The sequence below is a fragment of the Hylobates moloch genome, unplaced genomic scaffold, assembly GCF_009828535.3.
Source record: "Hylobates moloch isolate HMO894 unplaced genomic scaffold, HMol_V3 SCAFFOLD_24, whole genome shotgun sequence".
Taxonomy (NCBI): domain Eukaryota; kingdom Metazoa; phylum Chordata; class Mammalia; order Primates; family Hylobatidae; genus Hylobates; species Hylobates moloch.
The window spans coordinates 33,052,907-33,076,472 of NW_026652299.1; the positions used below are offsets into that span (position 1 = coordinate 33,052,907).

General features: G+C 46.0%; 1 protein-coding gene across 1 annotated transcript in view; it reads left to right on the forward strand.

The window, feature by feature from the left end:
• The window catches only part of MYO7B (myosin VIIB), a 65,121-nt gene that overhangs the window by 35,019 nt on the left and 6,536 nt on the right, over positions 1-23,566 (forward strand). Inside the window, exons 18-25 of the mRNA XM_058434362.1 lie at positions 1,735-1,829; positions 11,448-11,532; positions 12,811-13,029; positions 14,288-14,458; positions 15,086-15,295; positions 15,429-15,596; positions 17,830-17,907; positions 18,055-18,182. Of these exons, the coding sequence (XP_058290345.1) occupies positions 1,735-1,829; positions 11,448-11,532; positions 12,811-13,029; positions 14,288-14,458; positions 15,086-15,295; positions 15,429-15,596; positions 17,830-17,907; positions 18,055-18,182 (1,154 nt within the window). The remainder of the gene's footprint in view (positions 1-1,734; positions 1,830-11,447; positions 11,533-12,810; positions 13,030-14,287; positions 14,459-15,085; positions 15,296-15,428; positions 15,597-17,829; positions 17,908-18,054; positions 18,183-23,566) is intronic.

Sequence of the window (23,566 nt, forward strand, 5' to 3'; positions counted from 1 at the left end):
GTTTTTGTCTTTAGATTTGTTTATGTGGTGAATTATGTGTATTGATTTGCGTATGTTGAACCAGCCTTGCATCCTGGGGATGAAGCCAACTTGATCGTGGTGGATAAGCTTTTTGATGTGCTGCTGTATTCAGTTTGCCAGTATTTTATTCAGAATTTTTGCATTGATGTTCATCAGGAATATTGGCCTGAAGTTTTCTTCTTTTGTTATATCTATGCCAGGTTTTGGTATCAGGATGATGCTGGCCTCATAGAATGAGTAGGGAGGAGTCCCTCCTTTTCAATTGTTTGGAATAGTTTCAAAAAAAAGGGTATCAACTCCTCTTTGTACTTCTGGTAGAATTCAGTTGTAAATCCATCTGGTCCTGGGCTTTTTTTGGTTGGTAGGCTATTTATTATTGCCTTAATTTCAGAACTTGTTACTGATCTATTCAGGGATTCACCTTCTTCCTGGTTAAGTTTTGGGAGGGTGTATGTGTACAGGAATTTATCCATTTCTTCTAGATTTTCTAGTTTATTTGCATAGAGGTTTTTATACTATTCTCTTATGGTTGTTTGTATTTCTGTGGGCTCAGTAGTGATATCACCTTTATCATTTTTTATTGTGTCTATCGGATTCTTCTCTCTTTTCTTCTTTTTTAGTCTAGGTAGTGGTCTATCTATTTTATTAATTTTTTCAAACAACCAGCCCCTGGATTCATTGATTTTTTGAAGAGTTTTTTGTATCTCTATCTCCTTCAGTTCTGCTCTGATCTTGGTTATGTCTTGTCTTCTGCTAGTTTTGAAGTTTGTTTGCTCTTGATTCTCTAGTTATTTTAGTTGTGATGTCAGGGTGTCAATTTGAGATCTTTCTAGCTTTCTGATATGGGCATTTAGTGCTATAACTTTCCCTCTTAACACTGCTTTAGCTGTATCCCAGAGATTCTGGTACGTTGTCTCTTTGTTCTAATTGGTTTCAAAAAACTTCTTGATTTCTGCCTAAATTTCATTATTTATCCAGGAGTCATTCAGGAGCAGGTTGTTCAATTTCTATGTAGTTGTGTGGTTTTGAGTGAGTTTCTTAATCCTGAGTTCTAATTTGATTGCACTGTGGTCGGAGAGACTGTTTGTTATGATTTCCGTTCTTTTGCATTTGCTGAGGGTGTTTTACTTCCAAGTATGTGATCAATTTTAGAGTAAGTGCCACGTGGTGCTGAGAAGAATGTATATTCTGTTGTTTTGGGGTGGAGAGTTCTGTAGATACCTATCAGCTCCACTTGATCCAGAGCTGATTTCTAAATATCTTTGTTAATTCTCTGTCTTGATCATCTGCCTAATATTGACAATGGGTTGTTAAAGTCTCCCACTATTATTGAGGGAAACATTTTTATATTGAAACAAGCATGGGGCTTTTACACGGTTGAATGCAAATGTCACATGAATTTTGGGAAATAAAACACAACTTCAGGAAAATTTTGTGCTCCCTCTTGAATTCTTCAGAGTAGAAATGAAGGATGCCAGATTGAATTAGCAAGAAGAAAGAGCTAATGTGGGAAGTTCTTGGATTGGGGTGGGAGGTATAGTTGCAGCTCCTGTCTCTGAGCAACATCAAGGTCACTTTCAGGGCCCCCTTCTCTGGCGTGCCCTCCTGGGAGAAGCCTGAGAGATGCTACCTTTGGGAGACAGAGCCCTGGCCCCAGGCAGGGGCTGTAGGGTGATGGTGAGCAGCCTGGTGACAGCATCTCTCCCGTTCCAGGATCATCAGGACACTCTGCTGGAGGTACAGAGAAGCCAGGTGCTGGACAGAGCGGCGCTCAGCATCCAGAGAGTCCTGCGGGGCTACAGATACAGGTGCCGGCCCCACCCCAAGGACCACCCAGCCCACTCCTGCCCACAGTGTCCCCACACAGGCCTGCAGCCCACAAACCAGGATCACATGTTCCTGCTGGGCCCTCCCTGGGGTTACTGAGATCTTCCAATGCCTTCCAACCAGGGACACTGCAGCCTGTGTTGGCCAGAGAATTCGGATACATTATTGGAATGTTTGGAAAAAACAAAAAAATGGCCGGGCGCAGTGGCTCATGCTTGTAATCCCAGCACTTTGGGAGGCCGAGGCGGGCGGGTCACGAGGTCAGGAGATCGAGACCACGGTGAAACCCCGTCTCTACTAAAAATACAAAAAATTAGCCGGGCGTGGTGGCGGGCGCCTGTAGTCCCAGCTACTCGGAGAGGCTGAGGCAGGAGAATGGCGTGAACCCGGGAGGCGGAGCTAGCAGTGAGCCGAGATTGCGCCACTGCACTCCAGCCTGGGTGAAACAGCGAGACTCCGTCTCAAAAAAAAAACAAAACACTCCATATGCAAGAGACGGGAGCTGAATGAAGGGGCAGCCCCGCTCTCAACCAGGGTTTGACGTTCCACTTCAATTATATCAAAGCGTATGGGTTTGGGTTGTGAGGCAATTTGCTTTTGGACAGAAAAGAATCCATGGCTTGCCTGGGTTCCTTGGTCAGTAAGAGGGTACCGCTTACGTTGTAATCCAGGATCAGCGGATCAGCAGCGCTGCTGCCTTGCCCCACCCTCACCTGGGTTCCTGAGCCACCATAGCAAGGGCTGGAAACCCAGGCATGAGAAAGTAGGAGAAGACAGCCAGCCCCGGCAATAGAGAATGAGGGGACAGAGAGCAGGGCAGGGAGCAGGGAGCTAGGGCCCACAGCTAGAGAGGCAGCTCTGCTCCTGGGAAGCCGGAGGCCAGCTCGGGGCCAGCCTCTGGTGCTGCCGATCTCAGGACAACAGGCCGCAACTGACCAAACAGGCCCCCATGGTCAGAGGTTGGCCACCCTGACTCCCAACATTTTAAATTAAACTTTTTGTTTTGAGATTATTGTAGATTTACATGCAGTTAATACAGAGATATCGCCATAATCTTCACCCATTTCCCCCAGTGGAACCGTCTTACCACCAGGATTCCTTCTGCGGCCTTGTTTAGCTACGCCCCCTCCCTCACACCCGCCCCCAGCCCTGCTTAACCCTGGCAACCTCTAACCTGTTTCACATTTCTAGAATGTTGCCATTGCACAAATGTTATATACGTGGAATTATACAACATGCAGCCTGGGGTGGGCTTTTTTCACTTGGCATGTTTCTCTGGAGATTCATCTAGGTTATTGCTTGCATTAATATTTATTTATTTATTTATTTATTTATTTATTTATTTATTTATTTATTTATTTATTTGAGACAAAGTCTCGCTCAGTCAACAAGGCTGGAGTACAGTGGCACAATCTTGGCTCACTGCAACCTCTGCTTTCCGGGCTCAAGCTATCCTCCCACCTCAGCCTCCAAAGTAGCTGGGACTCCTACAGGCGCCCGCCACCATGCCCGGCTAATTATTGTATTTTTTATAGAGACAGGGTTTCGTTATGCTACCCAGACTGGTCTCAAACTCCTGGCCTCAAGTGATCCGCCCGCCTCAGCCTCTCAAAGTGCTGGGATTACAGGTGTGAGCCACTGTGCCCAGCCAATATTTTGTTACTTTTTATTGCTGGGTAGTATTCTATGGGATGGATACACCACAGTTTGTTTAACCATTCACCTGTAGAAAGACATCTGGGCTGTTTCCAGTTTTTGGCTTTGATGAATAAAGCTGTAATGAACATTTATGAGGTTTTTGTGAGAACATCAGTTGCCATTTCTCTGGCATGTATGCCCAGGAGTGCAGTTGCTGAGTCATACGGTGGTTACAAGTTTTGTTTTTTAAGAAACTGCCAAACTGTTTTCAAGAGTGGCTGTACCATTTGACATTCCCACCAGCAATGTCTGTTTGATTCAGTGTCCCTGCATCCTCACCAGTATTTAATGTGGTCACTGTTTATTTTAGCCCTTCTGATAGGTGTGTGATGATCTCTCGTTGTGGCTGTCCTTACCATTTCCTGATGTGGAACACCTTTGTGTGTGCTTGTCAAGTATGTGTCCCCTCTTTGGTGGCCTGTCTGTGCATGTTGCCTGCCTGTTTTCTAATTGGAGTCTTTGTTGAGTTTTGAGAGTTCTTTATATATTCTAGATACTAGTCCTCTGTCAGCTATGTGGTTTGTGAATATTTTCTCCCGGTCTGTAGGTTGTCTCTTCATCCTCTTAAGAGGGCTTTGCAGAGCAAAAGTTTTTAATCTTGGTAAAGTCTAATTGTCAAATTTCCCTTTCATAGATCATGCTTCTAGTGTTAATTCTAAGAACTCTTTTTGTCAAGATTTTCTTTTGTGTTTTTCTAAAAGTTTTTATAGTTTTAAATATGTTACGTATAGGTCCACGATACATTCCCATTTTGAATTAATTTTTGTATAGAGCGTGACGCTTAGGTCAAGCTTCTTTTAAATTTTTTTCCTATGGTTGTCTCCCCTGTATTATTCATAAAAAAAGTCTATCCTTCCTTCAATGAATTGCTTTTACATCTTTGTCAAAACCTAGTGGTGTGGGTCTATTTCTAGGTTCTCTATCCCATTCCATTGGTCGATGACTCTATCTCTCCACAATGCCACAGCATCTTGTTTATAGTAGTTATATAATAAGTCTTAAAGCTGTGTAGACTAATTCTTCCCACTTTTCTTCTTAAAAAGTGTTTTAGTTATTCTAGTTCCTTTGCATTTCCATGTACATGTAAAAATAATCTTGTCCATATCTACAAAAAAAAAACCTTGCTGGGGTTTTTGATAGTAATAGGCTTGTATAGCAATTTGAGAATTAACATCTCTACTAAATCCATCTTCCAGTCCATAAACATGATATGTAGCTCCATTTATTTAGATCTTATTTGATTTCGTGCATCCGTGTTTTGTAGTTTTTAGCACACAAACCCTGTACATGTTTTATTAGATTTACATTTTTTTAGTAATTGTAAATGGTACTGTATTTTTAATTTTGACATTGGCATATTCATTGCTAGCATATAGAAATATGTTGGATTTTTGTGTGTTTACTTCATATCCTGCAGCCTTGCTGAGCTTACTTTTTATAAATTCCTTAGAATTTTCGATGTAGATCATCCTGTCATCTGCAAATAGGGACAGTTTTCTTTCTTTTTTTTCCAATCCATATGTCTTTTATTTCCTTTTCTTGCCTATTGCAGTGGCCAGAACATCCACTATTATTAGAGTGGTGAGAACAGATATATTTGCTTTGTCCTTTATCTGAGTGTCCTTTAACACTCAGACTTTAACCATTAAATATGATGTTAGCTGTAGGTTTTTCATTGATGCCCTTTCTCAAGTCGAGGAAGCTTCCCATATTCCTAGTTTTCTGGGAGTTTTTTCATGAACAAGTGTTGAATGTCAATTTTGTTTTCTGCATCAGTTGATAATGATATGTGATTTTTCTTCTTTAGCCTTTTAATGTGGTGAGTTACATTTACTGATTTTTAAATATTGAACCAGCTTTGCATCCCTGGAGGAAACTCCACTCGGTCATAGTGTATAATTCTTTTTTTATGTTGCTGAATGCTGCTTGTTAATGTTTCATTAAGGATTTTTGCATCTATATTCATGAGGTCTGAGTATTTTTTTTCTTTTGTCTTGTCTGGTTTTGGTATCAGAGTAACACTAGCTTCATAAAATGAATTAGGAAGTGTTTCCTCTTCTGTTTTCTGGAAGAAATTGTGTAGAATTGATGTGAATTTTTCTTTAAATGTTTGGCAAAAATCTCCAGTGAAAATATCTGGGCCTGGGAAATTTTTTATAGAGAGTTTTTAATTATAAATTCAATTTATTTAATAGTTATAGGAATGATTCAAATTATTTTATATTGAGCAAGTTGTGGTAATTTGTGCTTTCTGAGGAACTAGTCCATGTTATCTAAGTTGTCAAATGTATGCATGTCAATTTGTATTCCCTTATTATCCTCTTAATATCTGCAAACTCTGTAATGATATCCCCTGTGTCATTCCTGATATTGGCAATTTATGTCTTCCCCTTTTTTTCTTCATCAGTCTTGCTAAAGATTTGTCAATTTTCTTGTCCTGGCCGGGCATGGTGGCTCACATCTGTAATCCCAGCACTTTGGAGGCCAAGGCAGGCAGATCACCTGAGGTCAGGAGTCCGAAACCAGCCTGGCCAACATGGCAAAATCCTGTCTCTACTAAAAATACAAAATGTAGCCGGGTGTGGTGGCAGGTGCTTGTAATCTCAGCTACTCGGGAGGCTGAGGCAGGAGAATCGCTTGAACCTGGGAGGTGGAGGTTGCAGTGAGCCAAGATCGTGCCATTGCACTTCAGCCTGGGCAACAAGAGTAAGACTCTGTCTCAAAAAAACAAAACAAAACAAAACAAAACAAAACAAAACAAAAACATTCTTGTCCTTTTCAAATAATCAGGCTTTAGTTTCATTACTTCTTCTCTCATTTTTTATTTTTAATTTCCTTAATTTCTGCTCTTTCATTATTTTCATCCTTCCAAAATACATCCTTGGGTGTATTTTACCCTTCTTCCTCTAGATTCTTGAGGCAGGAGATTAGATTATTAATTCAAGGCTTTTCCTCTTTTCTAATGTAGAGTGATATAAATCTCTGTCCTAGCACTGCTTTAGCTGTGTTTCACAAATGTTCACATGTTATACTTTCATTTAGTTCATTCAATTTCATTCACTTTCATTCAGAAAAAAAATTAAATTTTCCTTGAAATTTCCTCTGTGAAATTTAGAAGTACGTTGTTTGGTTTTCAAGTGTTTAGAGATTGTCCTGTTATCATTTTGTCTTTGACTTCTAGTTTGATTTCACTATGGTAAGAGACACACTCTGTATGAATTAAGTTCTATTAAGTGTGTTGAAGTTTCCTTTATGGCCCAAGATATGTCCTCCCTTGGTATATATACTAAGAGCACTTGGAAAGAACATGTATTTTGCTGTTAATTCGGAGGTGTGCTCTGAAAAATGTCAATTAGCTCTTGTTGGTTGGTAGTGGTGTTGAAGTCTATATTGTTGCTGATTTTCTGTCTATGTGTTTTATCAATTGTTGAGACAGTCTTAATTATAATTGTGGATTTACCTTTTCCATTTCAGTTTTATCATTTTTGCTTCACGTATTTTGCAGCTCTGTTGTTTGGTGAATACACAATTAGGATTGCTATGTCTTGGTGGATGTGCTTTTTATTATCATGTAATATCCTTCTCTGTCTCTGGTTATCTCCTTTGCTCTGAAGTCTACTTTATCTAGTATTAATATAGCCACTCCTGTTTTGATTACTATTTACATGATCTATATTTTTCATCCTTTTACTTTCAGCCTACCTATATAACTATATGTTAAGTGAGTTTCTCATAGACTGTATGTAATTGGGTCATGTTTTTCAATCCATTCTGCCAATCTCTGCCAATGTATGTCATTGGCATACATTAAATTCTCCCTTAACATCATCAACAGATTCTTGGAAACTATGACTTTCCAAGAATATACAGCAGGTGTTTGAATATCATTGTTCCCTTCAATGTGGTTTCATTATAATGATGAGAAAACAGTTGGTTCCATTACATATCATTTCACTCAAAGCCTGTTTCCAAGAAGGTATCAACAACATTGAGGACTTACTGTATTTAGGCCTTTTACATTTAATGTAATTATTCATATTAGAGCTCAAGTCTGCCATTTTATTTTTTGTTTTCTATTTTTTTCTCTCTCCTTTGCATTTTTATGTTTTCTTTTTCTGGCCTTTCTATGACTTATTTAAAAATTTTTAAGTATTTCATTTGATTTATCTACAATGTGTTAGAGTATATATCTTTTTTCTAGCTCTCTAAAATGGTTGCATTAGGTATCACATTATACACATGCACACAGAGAGAAAGTATCTACCGGTGTCATCATTTTACCACTTCCAGTGAAGTATAGAAACTTTACCCCCTTTTATGTCCATTTACCTTCTCTCATATGTAATACAATTTTCTTAAATATTTTCTCTACATACATGTAGAATGACATCAGAAAGTGTTGGCCAGGCACAGTGGCTCATGCCTGTAATCCCAGCATTTTGGGAGGCCAAGGCAGGAGGATCACTTGAGGCGAGGAGTTCAAAACCAGCCTGGTCAACATAGTGAAAACTCATCTCTACAAAAGAAAAATACAAAAATTATCTGGGCATGGTGGTGCATGCCTGTAGTCCCGCTATTTGGGAGGCTGAGGTGGAAGGATCCTTGAGGCCAGGAGTTCAAAGTTATGTTGCGCTCTGATGGCACCACTGCACTCCAGCCCAGATGACAGAGTGAGATCCTGTCTCCAAAAAAGAAAACAAAGAAAGGAAACAACAACAACACTTTCTTTGCTCATCTATAAGAAGCAACTCCTGGCTAGGCAAGATGACTCATGCCTGTAATCCCAGCACTGTGAGAGGCTGAGGCAGGTGGATCATCTGAGCCCAGGAGTTCAAGACCAGCCTGAGCAACATGGTGAAACCTCATCTCTACTAAAAATACAAAAAATTAGCTAGGCGTGGTGATGTGTGCCTGTAGTCCCAGCTACTCAGGAGGTTGAGGTGGGAGGACTACTTGAGTCTGGGAGGTGAAGGTTACAGTGAGCCGAGATTGCACCACTGTACCCCAGCCTAGGCGACAAGAGTGAGACCTTGTCTCAAAAAAGAAAAAAAAAAAAAGTAACTCCTAATCCATTCAAGTTTTATCATGAGATTGCAGCAAATCAGCCACATCTTCAGGCTCCACTTCGAATTCTCATTCTCTTGCTATTCCCACTACATATGCTGTTTCTTCCCCCACCGGTCTTAACCCCTCAAAGTCATTCATAAGGATTGGAATCAACTTCTAAATTCCTGTTAATGTTGATATTTTGACCTCCTCTCCTGAATTATGAATGTTCTTAGTGGCATCTAGAATGGTGAAAGCTTTCCAGAAGGTTTTCAATTGACTTTGACCAGATCTATTAGAAGAATTACTATCTATGGCAGCTATAGCATTATGGCATTTATTTCTTAAATAAGACTTGACAGTCTGAATTACCCTTTGATCCATGGGCTGCAGAATGGATGCTTTGTTCACAGGCGTAACAACATTAATCTCCTTGTATGTCTTCATCAGAGTTCTTGGGTGGCCGGGTGAATTGTCAATGAGTGGTAATAGTTTGAAAGAAATCTTTTTTTCTGAGCAGTAGGTCTCAATGGTGGCCTTAAAATATTCAGTAAACCATTCTATAAATAGATGTGCTGTCATCCAGGCTTTGTTGTTTCATTTCTAGATTATAGACAGAGTAGCTTTAACACGATTGTTAAGGGCCCTAGGATTTTCAGAGTGGTCAATTAGCATTGGCTTCAGCTTAAAGTCACCAGCTTCATAAGCTGCTAATAAGAGAGTCACCCCATCCTTTAAAGATTTGAAGCCAGGCACTGACCTCTCTATACCTCTCTATTACCTATAAAAGTCCTAGTGGCATCTTCTTCCAATATAAGGCTGTTTTGTCTACATTGAAAATCTGTTGGCCGGGTGTGGTGGCTCATGCCTGTAATCCCAGCACTTTGGGAGGCCGAGGTGGGTGGATCACAAGGTCAGGAGTTCGAGACCAGCCTGGCCAATATGGTGAAACCCCATCTCTACTAAAAATACAAAAATTAGCCAGGCATGGTAGTGGAAGCCTGTAGTCCCAGCTACTCGGGAGGCTGAGGCAGGAGAATCGCTTGAACCTGGGAAGTGGAGGTTGCAGTGAGCTGAGATCGCACCACTGCACTCCAGCCTGGGCAACAGAGGGAGCGTCCATCTCAAAAAAAAAAAAAAAAAGAAAAGAAAATCTGTTGTTTAGTGCAGCCACATTTATCAATGACCTTAGCTAGATCTTCTGGATAACTTGTTGCAGCTTCTCCATCAGCACTTGCTGCTTCACCTAGCACTTCTATGTTATAGAAGTGGCTTCTTTCCTTAAACCTCATGACTCAAACTTTGCTAGCTTCATACTTTTCTTCTGCAGCTTCCTCACCTCTCTCAGCCTTCACAGAATTGAAGCGAGTTAGGATCTTGCGCTGGATTGGGCTTTGGCTTAAGGAAATGTTGTGGCTGGTTTGATCTTATATCCAGTCCACGAAAACTGTCTCCATATCAGCAAGAAGGCTGTTTCACTTTCTCATCATTCATGTGTTCACTGGAGTAGCACCTTCACCTTCAATTTCCTTCAGGAACTTTTCTTTCATATTCACAACGTGGCTGTTTCGCACAAGAGACCTAGCTTTTGGCCTGTCTCAGCTTTGGATGGGCCTTCCTCACGAAGCTTAATCATTTCTCACTTTTGATTTAAAGTGAGAGACATGAGATGCTTCCTTTCACGTGAACACTTAGAGGCCATTATAGAATTATTAACTGGCCTAATTTTAGTATCGCTGTGTCTCAGGGAACAGGGAAACAGAGAAAAGAGAGAGATGGGGCACTACTGGTTGGTGGAGCAGTCAGAACACACACATTTATTAAGTTTCCCATTTTATATGGGTGCAGTTTGTGATGCCCCAAAACAATTCCAATTGTAACATTCAAGATCACAGATCACCATAGCAGATGTAATAATAATGAAAAATTTGAAATATTGCAAGAATTACCAAAACGTGATACAGATATGAAGTGACCACATGCTGTTGGAAAAATGATACCAATAGACTAGCTCAACACACGGCTTCCACAGACCTTCAATTTCTAAAAACGCAATATCTGCAAAGTGCAATAAAGCAAAGTAACATCATAATAAACTGAGGCATGCCTGCATCTCTATATGCACTGAGCTTGCCTGGGAGTGACTCCGCCTCGCCAGAGCCCAGCTTTCAGGTTTTCTTCTCCGTGTCTAGCCCCGGGCTAGTGGCCAGAGGAGGGCCATCTGCAATAACAATGCGGAAGTAAGTTTTATCCCTTTGTAGCTCTTTGGGGGTAGAGGGAATAAGGAAGAATTTTCTGATAACTTAAAAAACTGGACTGTCGGCTGGACACAATGGCTCACGCCTATAATCCAGCACTTTGGGAGGCCGAGGTGGGTGGATCACTTAAGGTCAGGAGTTTGAGACCAACCTGGTCAACATGGTGAAACCGTCTCTACTAAAAATACAAAAATTAGCCGGGCGTGGTGGCAGGCATCTGTAATCCCAGCTACTCAGGAGGTTAAGGCAGGAGAATTGTTCCAACCTGGGAGGCGGAGGTTGCAGTGAGCCGAGATCGTGCCATTGCACTCCAGCCTGAGCGACAAGAGTGAAACTCCGTTTAAAAAAACAAAACAAAAACAAAAACAAAAAACTGGACTGTCATCATCCACCAATTTGGGTTGCTGATAGTAGATTTTTTGTTCCTAACCTGCCTGTGTGTCTTTTGGTCTGTAACACCTTCTGAGAAAGGATTGTACATATTCATTTTTCCCAATATTTCACTATCCCTCTTCCCTTCCAAACCAGTTTTTCTCCCCCAGAGGCTTTAAACCATCTGGGATTGTTACATGTGTGCGGCTTGCATTGCCCTTCTAGGAAGGAGTTCCTGAGGCAGAGGCGGGCAGCTGTGACCCTGCAGGCCTGGTGGAGAGGCTACTGCAACAGGAGGAATTTCAAGCTGGTGAGAGAGCTCGCTGGGGCGGCTGGGCCCACGGGACCAGCGGGTAACTGTCCAGTGAAAGACGGATTTGTAAAGTTTGTTTCTCTGAATGAGAGACCTCAGGCAGGAAGGATCAAACCATTCACAGACGTGGCATGCAAATTTAAAATGATCAGACCTCAGCATCCCACACAGTCTCTTCTTAGCATAATCTCTGGCCCCATGGTCTACAGGCTTCAAAATGTTTTGCAGAATTTAGAGCATCCTCAGAGCTAGACTAGGTGTCCTGCTCTGGAATGGAATAACTCCTGGCTTTTCCCAACTTGCAGGCAACAAAATAATCAAATGGATTGATTATTCTTTGTTCCAAGTACCTTTTCCTAATTTTTTCTCTTAACCACGGGCATTTGCTAATGAGTATCTGCTCAAAAGAATGAACTAGAGCAACTATGGCTGTGCCCGTGTCACTTGGCCACTTGCTTTTGTCATGGATGTGACTGGTCATGACATGAAATGGTCACATCAGCAAGACTGGCCCAGCCTGCCTGCATTCCATGCCCACCAACGGTATGATAGTAGCTGACCTGTGTGGAGCAGTTCCTTGGGGCCTGTTGCTTCGCATACATCATTTTATTTAATATTAAACCAACTCTGTACATCAAGGAACTGAGACATAGAGGGGTTGAGCAGTTTCCCCAAGAGCATGAGACTAGTAAACCGCAGAGCTGGGATTTAGATGAGGGGCTGTGACTTCCAAGCTCTTAAGCCAACCTGTTGGGCGGGTCTTTAGGAAGCCCAGGGACCGCTGTGGCCCAGGGGATGTTTGCGGCACTGGTGTTCATCCATTTATTACTGCACTTTTACTTTAAAGATGCTCTGAGGGATTTGCATGGCCACAGGCCTCCACACAGGTGTGCTAGCCCGTGGGCAAGTCAGCTGAACTTGGCTGGCAGATGTGGACAGCAGGGCCTCAGGAATCCACTTTCCCATTTCACCCATGTGAAATCCACACCAATTCTCTCCATCCATGGCCTCAAGGAGGCCACTTTATTATTTATGCTATTTCGCAAATGCTTATTTAGCACTTATTTGCACGTTAGGCTCTGGTCTAAGTACTTTACAAGCAATAATTCACTTACTATTCTTGTGTTCATAGGTGTGTACCATTCTAGCACCAGCTCTTTGCCAAAACAAAACTAACTGTGAATCTATCTTGCACTGTCTCCTGGGGAGCACCCCTCTCTGTTTCCTGGGGAAGGCCTTCTTGCCCCTGATCCCACCTCCCTCTTGCCTCCGCAGATCCTCGTGGGCTTTGAGCGCCTGCAGGCTATTGCCCGGAGCCAGCTGCTGGCGAGGCAGTACCAGGCCATGCGGCAGAGGACAGTCCAGCTGCAGGCCCTGTGCAGGGGATACCTGGTGCGCCAGCAAGTCCAGACCAAGAGGAGGGCAGTGGTGGTCATTCAGGCCCATGCCAGGGGCATGGCTGCCCGGCGCAACTTCCAGCAAAGGAAGGCCAATGTAGGTGGTCACCTAGCCTCTTGGGCAGGTGGGGCTGGCTGGGGCCCCAGTGGGTGAGGGCAAGAAGGAGTGAGCGGCTGTGTAGAGAGCTCACCAGAGCACTTTGGAAAATCCCCCCACCCCCACCACAAGCCAAGACTTAAAATTTGTTCAATTACTCAAGAGCACAGCAAGGATACAGGACACAAGAGGCAAATTAGCAGGCATCTGGGCTGAGATATAGATATCATGAGAGACACACCCTCCTCTCCCTGTTCAAAGTCAGTTCTACAAGGGCTCTGCAATGGCTCGGGAGCCGTGGCCACCACCCAGGAGCATGCAGGGTATAGCATGGGAGAGGCAGCAGGTCAATGGGACAGCCTTAGCCTTAAACCTGGAAGGTGAGCTCCGGTCCCCTCCCTTTCACCTTGAAAATGATTTTTGGGGCAGGGATGTTCAGTCCCCTGGAAAGTGCAGCAAAGCTGAGCCAGACAAGCTGGGAAAGGCCCCAGTTCCATGGAAGAGAGCAAAGTGCCCTGGTTATTGGGCTGTGTATGACAGCTCAGGGGACAGAAATATTAACACCAAGGGGAGCTGCTGAGTGTCTGGGGGGCTGGGAGGACAGGGAGCAGGGGGACAGCAACAAGAAAACAACCCCATTTCCTCCATCGAGTACTCGAGACTCAACCTTCACACTTGGCTCATTTGGAAGTTGTGATAAGGCAAAGGGGCTAGGATGACATTGACTTCTGCTCCATGGATGAAAACTTGGTATACTAAGCACACTGCTAATACAGTGAACAGGGCAAATGAGAGAATGCACCCACAGACACGTCAGCAGCATGCTTCTGCACCCGCATGCCCCCAGCTGGCCGCAAAGCAGTCTGATCTGTGACTTCGTTACTGCAGCCCCTGGGGACCTGTCCTGGTGGACCCTTGATGCCCTTTGAATGAAGGGACCAAGTGGTACTGAGCAGTGGTTGTGCAGCCGGGTTCCTAGGGGATCCCTGGAGTTTGAAGGGGTGTCTTAAGGGCCATCTGAGGGTAGGGACAAGCCAGCAACCTCACCTCTCCAGAGCTCTGATTATCACTGGGAAAGGGAAAGCCCTGGCTGGTTGATCTCTAACCACACTAGCTGTTAAAATCTATTGTTTCAGAGCAGAATATTGATTTGGACAAACGATGGCAGGATGAGGCTTACTTGGCTTCTGGGAGGTGCTTGCCCTGTGGGGTAGGCAGGGCTGGGCCCATGGGTAACCTTCCTCCACGGGGTATGCAGGCGCCACTGGTCATCCCAGCCGAGGGGCAGAAGAGCCAAGGTGCTCTCCCCACCAAGAAGCGCAGATCCATCTACGACACCGTCACTGACACGGAGATGGTGGAGAAGGTGTTTGGCTTCCTCCCTGCCATGATTGGGGGCCAGGAGGGCCAGGCCCCACCGCGCTTTGAGGTAACACAAGCCTGGTGTCCACAGTCCGCCCCGGGTGGGGACAGGGAAGCCTGTCCATTCTGTGAACTCAGTCCACCTCTCGGCTCCCTGAGAAGCCAGAGCGGTGGCCAAGTGTGTGCCGCAGCCCTGCTGGTCCCGCACGGAAGAGGGGAGCATGCGTGGGTTCTGTGGTCAAAGCCTTCGAGTCAGGCAGGCTTCCCACCTGCAAGACTTCCTGGAGCCTTCTCCACCAATGCTGCTGGGCTCTCCATCACACAGCATTCCCCGCATATATCTGACCCCACCCGGGCACCCCCAGAGCACCTTTGAAGCCGCTGCTCTGCAGTGTGGCTGAGGAAGCTGCAGTGAGGATGGGGCATGCGGCAGAGGACACAGTGTCTGAGCATGGGGCCAGGAGGGGAGAGGGCAGGAGCCCTGCCCCTGCCCGGCAGGGTGTGTAGAGAGCCCTGTGCTGGCACACGGCAGCCCACCTGAGCCCACTGAATGTGGGGATGGGTGGTCTCCAGCACCTCAGGGAGCGGGATAACGCAACAGCCCCCGTGCTGCCCGGCCTGCTGGACAGCCAGCTGTTAGGTTGGTTGTTACCTGAAAGCCGTGCTGACCCATGTTCTCCCTCAATGGCCGTAGGATCTGGAATCAAAGACCCAGAAGCTGCTTGAGGTTGACCTGGACACAGTCCCCATGGCGGAGGAGCCTGAGGAGGATGTGGATGGCCTGGCCGAGTACACCTTCCCCAAGTTTGCTGTGACTTACTTCCAGAAATCAGCCAGCCACACACACATCCGGCGGCCCCTCCGATACCCGCTGCTTTACCACGAAGATGACACTGACTGCTTGGTACCAGGGTTCACTGGCTTCTAGTGGATCAGGCCAGCCCCGAGCCTGGGGTCTGAGCTATGGCTCGGGGGGAGAAGGAAGGGGCCGTAGTCACCGATGGGTTCCCACTGGGCCTTCTGTCTTGTTTCCCCAGGCTGCCCTGGTCACATGGAACGTCATCCTGAGGTTCATGGGTGACCTCCCAGAGCCAGTGCTGTATGCCAGGAGCAGCCAGCAGGGCAGCTCAGTGATGCAGCAGATCCATGACACGCTGGGCAGGGAGCACGGTGCCCAGGTTCCACAGCACAGTAGATCTGCACAGGCAAGTGGGGGGCAGCAGCGGGCAGAGGAGGGTGACACCTGCCAGGTGCCTACCAGGGCCCAGTCCCTGGAGCAGCTGGACAGGACGGAGAGACAAGACCTGGAGCCCTGTCCTCAGCCTCACCCACGGAACCCAGCCCCCAGGCCATGGTGCAGGCACTTTCAGTGTTGAACCATGCTCAGGAGCTCATGAATCCCCATCCCGGGCTTTTTGAATTATACAGTCATTAACGGAGAGGGTGCCCTGGACTCTGAGTATTGGGTGTGACTTGAGCCAGATTCAGATGCACATAACAATAATAATAACAGGTGTTATTGACTGACAGCCTGCTCTGTGCCAGCTGCTACTCTTAATTCAATTCCCAGGTGGGCTAACCCTACAAGTTAGGGATGACTATGTTTATTTATAGCTAAAGAAACGAAGAGCTGAAATGACCTGCCCCCAGTTGCAGTGGACATGTGCATGGGACCTGGGCTTTGAATCTATTCTGCTGAATTCAAAAATCGAGCTCCTGACCCATGTTCTACCCTGTCCTCTAGTGAAAGTTAATTCACATCCATTTTTGGTCACAAGTCCTTCCTAAAGTCCGTTTCCATGCTGTAATCTTAGTGGAACTAACCAATAACAGTCCAGATTAATTACACACAGTGACAGCACTCAGTGGCCCGCCAGTGGCAGGAGCCCATGACTGCCCCATGTGCCAGGTGACCAGCTAGGACCTAGCTCAATACCTGTGGGGTCCTGTGTGCATGCTGACTGCATAGGAATCTAAAGGAGCCTGCAGCCCCATCACATGGCCAACCTTGTCCAGGAATTACAGAGAAGTTGCCCAGGCCCACGCCCTGACTCCTTGATCTCTAGAGGTATGGGCTGTGCCAGAGTGTGTCATATCTGTAGCTGTGTAACAAATTACCCCCCCCCCAAACCTAACTGCTTCAAATAGCACACGTTTATTATCTCACACAGTTTCTGAGGGTCAGGAGCAGCTTAGCTGCATAGTTCCAGTTCAGGGTCCCTCATGAGGTTGCTGTCAAGCTGTCCCCTGGGGATGGTGTCATCTGAAAGCTTGACAGCTGGAGGGGCTGCTCCCAAGAGGGCTCACTCACATGGCTGTTGGTGGGAGACCTCAGTTCCTTGTCATATGGGCCTTTCCACAAAGCTGCCTGGGCATCCTCACAACATGGCTTCCCTCAACATGAGTGATCCAAGAAGAAAAGCAAGAAGGAAGGTGCAAATGTCCAGTCTTGGAAGTCACATACCTGTGGCTGTGGGAGGGGCCCACACAGGGCAGGAATTTCAGGATGCAGGGATCACGGGGGCCACGTTGGAGGCTGGCAGCCACTCAGGAAAAAGACTCTGGGAGGCAGTCCAGCCAACCAGCACCTCTGAAGGGTGGACATGGGGGGAAGCAGGAATGGCTTCCCAGAGGTCAGATCTCAGGTTTTCTGTCCTGCACCTGTTTATTAAGTATCCATGATGTGCCCCAGACACAGAGCAGTGAGCCCAGCAAGCCTCACTGCCCTCACAGACTTTGCCAGCTCATGTGTTTCATGGCCAGCCCCTGTGCGGTAAACCAGCTTTGACGCACCCAGGAGCTGGTGCCTGGCCCTGGACCAGGCTGACCCCCACCCAAGCTCAGTCCCACACTGAGCTCCAATTTTGGCAGCAAATTCTTCTCATGACACCATCATAAGAAGGGGCGACCTCTGCCTAAGGAGAGCAACAGATCATGGTGGCTGCAGCCAGTCCCTCCCTCCTACCCGGCCTCTCAACCCTGTCTCTTCGGATCCCTGGCAGAGCACCTTGCAGCGGCAGAGCATCCTGCTTCATCTGCTATCTTTACTGAGAATGACCATGGCCTGGGGCTGTCCTAAGCACCTGGGTTCAGACCCAGTCCCACCTCCCAGGGGTTTACTGGGGAGAGGCACAAGCTTTGGGATCAGAACAGCCCTGAGCCCCTCCCTGGGGGCCGGTGACCCACTGAGCAGCTTTTGTCTAGTCTCTTGCCTTCCCTGAGCCTCTGATTCCACACCTGGAAGTGAGGATGGGACATGCACCTGTATGTGTGTGTGGCAAAGCTCTACAGAGCTGAGGGACTGCATGGTGCTTTATAAATTGGGCCAGCAAATGGCTGGGTGAAAGGGACATGTGCTCCACCCCAGGAGGCTGTGGGGTCAGCATCACTGAGGTTAACCCAGGCTCACCTTCCTGCGGAAACCATTTCCCTCCACAGAGATCTGGCCTCAAGGACAAAGGAACCAAGGATATCTCCTCCATGAAGCTGAAGCAGTCCTCTCAGATCATGGGCCAGGTGAGCCCAGGGCACAAATCTCTGCTCCCAGCTGCTGCTGGCCTGCTGCAGAGTTCCAGTCTATTGCTTCCCTCCCTGTGCACCAGTTTCCTACTTGGCAGATGGGGAGAATCATAGCTGTCCTGATGGCTGCCTTTGGGTTTCAAGGTGGCAAGCCAGCTGAACACTGGAGAGGAGGCATTGGAGCCCGATGGCCTTGGTGCAGACCGGCCCATGTCCAACCTGGAGAAGGTGCACTTCATTGTGGGCTACGCCATCCTGCGGCCCAGCCTCAGGTCAGTTCCCACTCCCATCCCAGCCCCATTCAGAGCATTGGATGCCCTTGCTGGCTCTCAGCCCATGGCCACAGCCTCCCCCACCACCCCTATGACACCTCCTTGTCCTGCGACCTGCAGGCTGGGTCTCAGGAAAGCAGATACCATAGCTACCGAGGGTTCTCTATGTGCTCTGCCTTTTAAAAAAGCCATGAGTAAAACCCGGTTTTAGGAAAAGAGTCATCATGGACCAGTGATTCCTTTTAGAACAGGCTGTAGTTCTATTACAGTGCAGGGCCCTGTAAATGAATAGCTTCCTCATTTATATTGTACATTTTGTGCTTTATATACAATTTGCTTTATAGGAATGGGTTTCTATACCAATTAGAAGAAACATGTATAGTCAGCCTGCAAACACTGCAGTTCCCATCCGCGTTGGCTGAATGTGTAGAAGCAGAATCCAAAGATACAGAGGCTGATTGTTCACTGCTTTAAGGAACAGACTACTGTGTTTTAGGGGTTCACTTACTTTAGGTTAATACTTTTAACAAAATTTGGGAAACTGTTGGTCATTATTTCTTCACATATTTTTTCTACCTCATTCTGTCTCTCTCCTTTCCTTCAAAATCTAATTAAGCCTCTGTAAGATTCTTTTATATTGTTCTTCAGGTACCTAGGGGTCTACTTATCTTTTCTTTCTTTTTTCTCTGTGTTCTTTAGATTGGATAGTTTCTACTGACCTGTCTTCAAATTTACTGATCTTTTGTCTTCCCCAGTCTGCTGACATATCCATCCAACAAATTTATTTCAGATATTGTATTTTTCAGTTCTAGAATTTGTACTTGGGTCTTTTTTATATTTCTGTGCCAATTTCCTATTTGTTCATTCACTATGAGCATTGTTTCCTTTATATCCTTGAGCAGATTTGCAGTAGTTTTTAAATTTTTTCTGCAAATCCAATACCTGGGTCATCTCAGTCTCTATTAACTGTCTTTTCTCTTGAGGATGGTGGTATGTTTGTTTCCTCATATATCTGGTACTTGACTGTTTTTTCCTCATAAGTCTAGTACTTTTGGGTTGTATCCTGGACATTGAGGATGATATGTTAGGGACTCTGGATTCTGTTATACTCTTTCAAAGAGCATTGACTTTTTGTTTTAGGAGGCAACTACCTTGGCTGGACTCAAACTCTGTCTCCATGATGAGCAGAAGCTAGAATCCCTGTTTAGTTATTTTAGCCTTGGCTAGAGTACCTGGAGTCTGCCGCACCGTGCGTGTCAGGGGGCAACCAGAGATTTGGGAAGATTTTATGTGCAAAATTTAGGACTCCTCTGATTCTCTTTGTTACAAGATTTCCCTTCTCACTTTCAAGCTGCTGTGGGTACCCCAAACTCTGGTTCTTCAAGCCAGTAAGACTACAGGGCTTCTCAAGTTTTAGCTGCCTGCATGACACTGGCTGGGCAAGTCTTCTGACTTAGCTGGTTCTAATTCTCTCATGGTTAATCCTCACAGGCCACCACACCACACCCTCCAATATGGCAGACACATAAAAGTTATGTTCAAATGACATGTACTTTGGGTTCTTCAGACACCCCCTATAGGCACTCCCATACAGTGCTGGTGTCCAGCAGTGATACTGTCGAACACTGATCCCTTGAGACTCCCTACTGACTCTAGGCTGAAGTGGAACATCCCACAGCCTCTTACTGCTGGGGTCTTCTAGAAAATGGGCTGCCTGCCTGTGTGGGATCCCATCTAGATGCCTGAAGCTCAGCTCCTTCCATGACATCTTTTGGTCAGCAGGAAGCTCATGTCTGCCCAACCATACAGTACATGTGCAGCTCCCATCTCCTGTCCTCTCTCCTCCTTGCCCATCAGGATGGGCTCAGAATTCTCCAGGAACAAGCAGGCGCTAATGTCTTTGTTCATGGAGGTCCCTAACTCCAGGGTACAAAAGTCAAGCACTAGCAAGAACTCAGTCAACAGGCTCTATTCTAGTACCCTGGGAGGTGGCAAATGGGCTTCTGGAGCTCAGCAGGCATCAGATGGGGAGTGACATGGGTCTCTTCTCTGGCAGCCCCCAGTTCTCCTGGGGTCCCCCTCACCACCCTCATCACTTACAGGGAGTGGAAATGGGCCACAGATCTCTCTACCCCCATGAAGTCCCTTCCAGGAATCACATTCCTAATTTCTTATCTTCCCTTATGCAGGCTGGAGGTGGCTTGGTGGCTGCACTAGTTCTGCCACCTTTTAGTAAATCCTGCAAGATTGTGTCTCTTTAGAATGTTGGATGTGAGCATCCATTTGTCCTTGGCTGCAGGGCCTTGGTGAAATTCCCAGACAAAGCAGATGCCCCGTTCCACGTCTGTCACACATTCCACACACACTTGCTCATCACCCATTCTGGGTCAGGCCCCAGCCTGAGGGCCGGGGACAGAGATGAAGAAGACATGGCTGTGTCCTGGAGGAGCTCATCCTTTAGTTGGGGAGCACGAGAGGACCAGGAAATTCACAACGCCAGTATGTGCTAAGATGGAGGTCTGTTCAGGGCCCCATGGGGCACCAAGGAGGAGTGGCCTTAGCACCTACCTGGGCCAGGAAGGAGGAGGGGTGTTTGCCAGACAGAGGGAAAGGGTAAACAGGTCACCTGTGACAGACTGCCACGGTTACTACTTGAAACCGTCCCTACCACAGTTACTACTGTCACTACTTGAGACCGTCATTATGAGATGGAACAAAGGGGGAATGAACGTAGAAATGAAAACTTAAGACAAAGAAACTGTTTTAAAGGAAGGGGCCAGGGGAAGAAGAAAAGGGCTCCCTGCTCCTAGTGAGCAAAGGCAGCCCCCGCCCTGAGCTTCTTCAGCCCTTAGTATTTATTGGGTAGAATGAGCACGGAGGAGGAGGTAATGATTGGTCAGCTGCTTAATTGATCACAGGTTCATATTATTACTAACAGGCTTCAGATATGCCCTGTAGATAATCACAAGAAACACTTGTGCCTGGGTCGTGACTGCCCTCAGCATTCCTTCTGGGCGGTAGACGCAGTTTTTCAGTTTGCCAACATTCTGCTTTTATGAGAACAGTTTTCTGTTTGCTCATATAGCCTCCAGTGGTATACTGAGTTGATCGCGGCCCTCACTCTTTCGGCCTGCAACATCTCTCCCTTTTTGTTTTGAATTGAGAAAGGCAATTGCAGGCTGCGCAGCCCTTAATTGCCAGTTGGTGGTGGTTCCGTCTTCGCATTCAGCTGGTACTGGGGGAACCAGGCCCGTGGTTGGGATCCACGGGTCCCTCCAGTCTCCCGTTGCATGGCCGCACACACCTTGAGGGCACCTACATGGTTTGTTCATTTCTGTGAAAACACAAGCATACCCTAGTTCCCACAATAGTAAATCTCCTGAAACAGAAGCAAAGGCTTTTGTGGCTGCAGCCGGGAGGCATGCCGTTGCTGAAGCATCCGCTCCACAAGCTGCAACTCAGCTTCTGCCTCTTTGGTTAATTACCACAGGGTAAAACTTTCCACTGATAGCAAGAGGCGGGCTCTTTCTGATTAACAGAAGGCATAGAGAAAACAAATCAAGAGTTTGTCCTTCTCGTGCAATAACACAGTAAAAAAAAAAAAAAATCCTCAAGATCTATTACCATGAGAGACCGTATCCATAAGCCCACAAAATTGACTTTCTTCAATTTACACTGCATAAGTGGATCTACTAGATGCTAAGGGTTGTGATAGATACATCTCTCACCTAGTTGTACTTCCAAATCCCTGACCTCCTCTCTTCTTCTTACATAGAGAAGGGTACAATTTACAGGGAATAAGCAACAGTTGAGCAACATATTCTCCCAGTTCAAAAACCTAAAGGCCTTGTGACATCACCACCACCTGAATTTCTCCTTCACCATCCGAATCAACAACTCCTGGGGTTACAATAATGCCCTGTAAATTAAGACAGCTTTTACCTAAAATTAATCCCATGTATCCTGTTGGCAAAGGTCCCCAAATACCAGTGGGAATCTTAGTGAGTTTGTCTCCTCCAGTTAACGTAATGCACTCTGACTGGGAGATCCAATCCTGCATTTCCAGGCGTTCCTGGAGAGAGGGAATCAATGTGCCCCCGGAGACCCACCCGTGAAACGGAGCTGTGGCCTGGACGGGGAATGCCCTCATTGTTTGAGGTGCCCAGGTCCAGGCCCCCTTCTCATTTCCCGACAGGCGGGTGCCATTTTGATGAAATTTTGAGTGGCATTGATGAGCCCAGTGATTTCCTTTATTGCAATGAGGGCAAAGTTTTGGTGTTTTTTCTGTTGAGAGGGGAACTGTGTTATAAGATCCCTTTTGCCCAGAGGTCTGGCGGTGTTCTTTTTTGAAATGTCCAATTTTCCTACACTCATAACATTTTCCCACTTTAGGGCTTAACCCTTGGCTTCTTTTAGATCTGTCAGCTACCAAACTAGCCATTGCCTGAGTCAACATTGCAGAGCAGTGAAGCTCAGTTCCCACATCTTGACAAGCTCTGAGAAAACCTCCCAAGTCCTCTGCACATCTCACAGGTGCCAGCGCACATTTACAAGCCACAAAAGACAGAGCTAAAGTTCGCCTTTCTGTAGCCGCAAAAGATGGTACAAGCCAATTTTCATCCTTCCTCTCCTGTTCACCACTTTCGATAGGTGCTGTAGGTGGGGCAAAAAATTCTCTCAAACCCTGAAATGACAAAAAGATGGTATGTACCAAACTCCAAACAAAAAAGAGAACCAAATTCTTCCCCATGTTACCCTGATTCAAAAACTTCCCATTCTTTGTACCTCTAGGACACTGACCAGTAACCCTTTTAGAGCACTGACCTTATGCTGCCAGCAGACTTGTAACGGGGTTTCTTGTTCGTCTAGTTGGTTTTAGTTTTTTCTGGGCTTCAGTTTTTTTTTTTTTTTTTCTCCAGCAGACCTTCCTCGCTCAAGTCCCTATAGGACCCTATTGTCCCTATCTGTTCCTGTCTGTCCCTGCAAGTTTCTCCTAGTCTTTGCTAGTCCTTGCTAGTCTTTGTCTATCCCTATCTGTCCCTATAGTCCCTGTTAGTTCCTGCAAGTCCCTGTCTTTCCCTATCTCTATTTGTCTCTATCTCTATTTCTATTCATCCCTACTTATCTCTATTTGTCCCTGCAGGCCTCTTCAGGTCCCTTCAGGTCTCTGTTTGTCCCTGATTGTCCCTGTTATGTCCCTGTCTAGGCAGCACTTGCTGCAGTTTGCCACTGTTACTACTTGAGACCGTCATTATGAGACGGAACAAAGGGGGATGAATATAGACATGAAAATGTAAGACAAAAGAAACTGTTTTTAAAGGGGACAGGGGAAGAAATAGGGCTCCCTGCTCCTAGTGAGCAAAGGCAGCCCCCGCCCTGAGCTT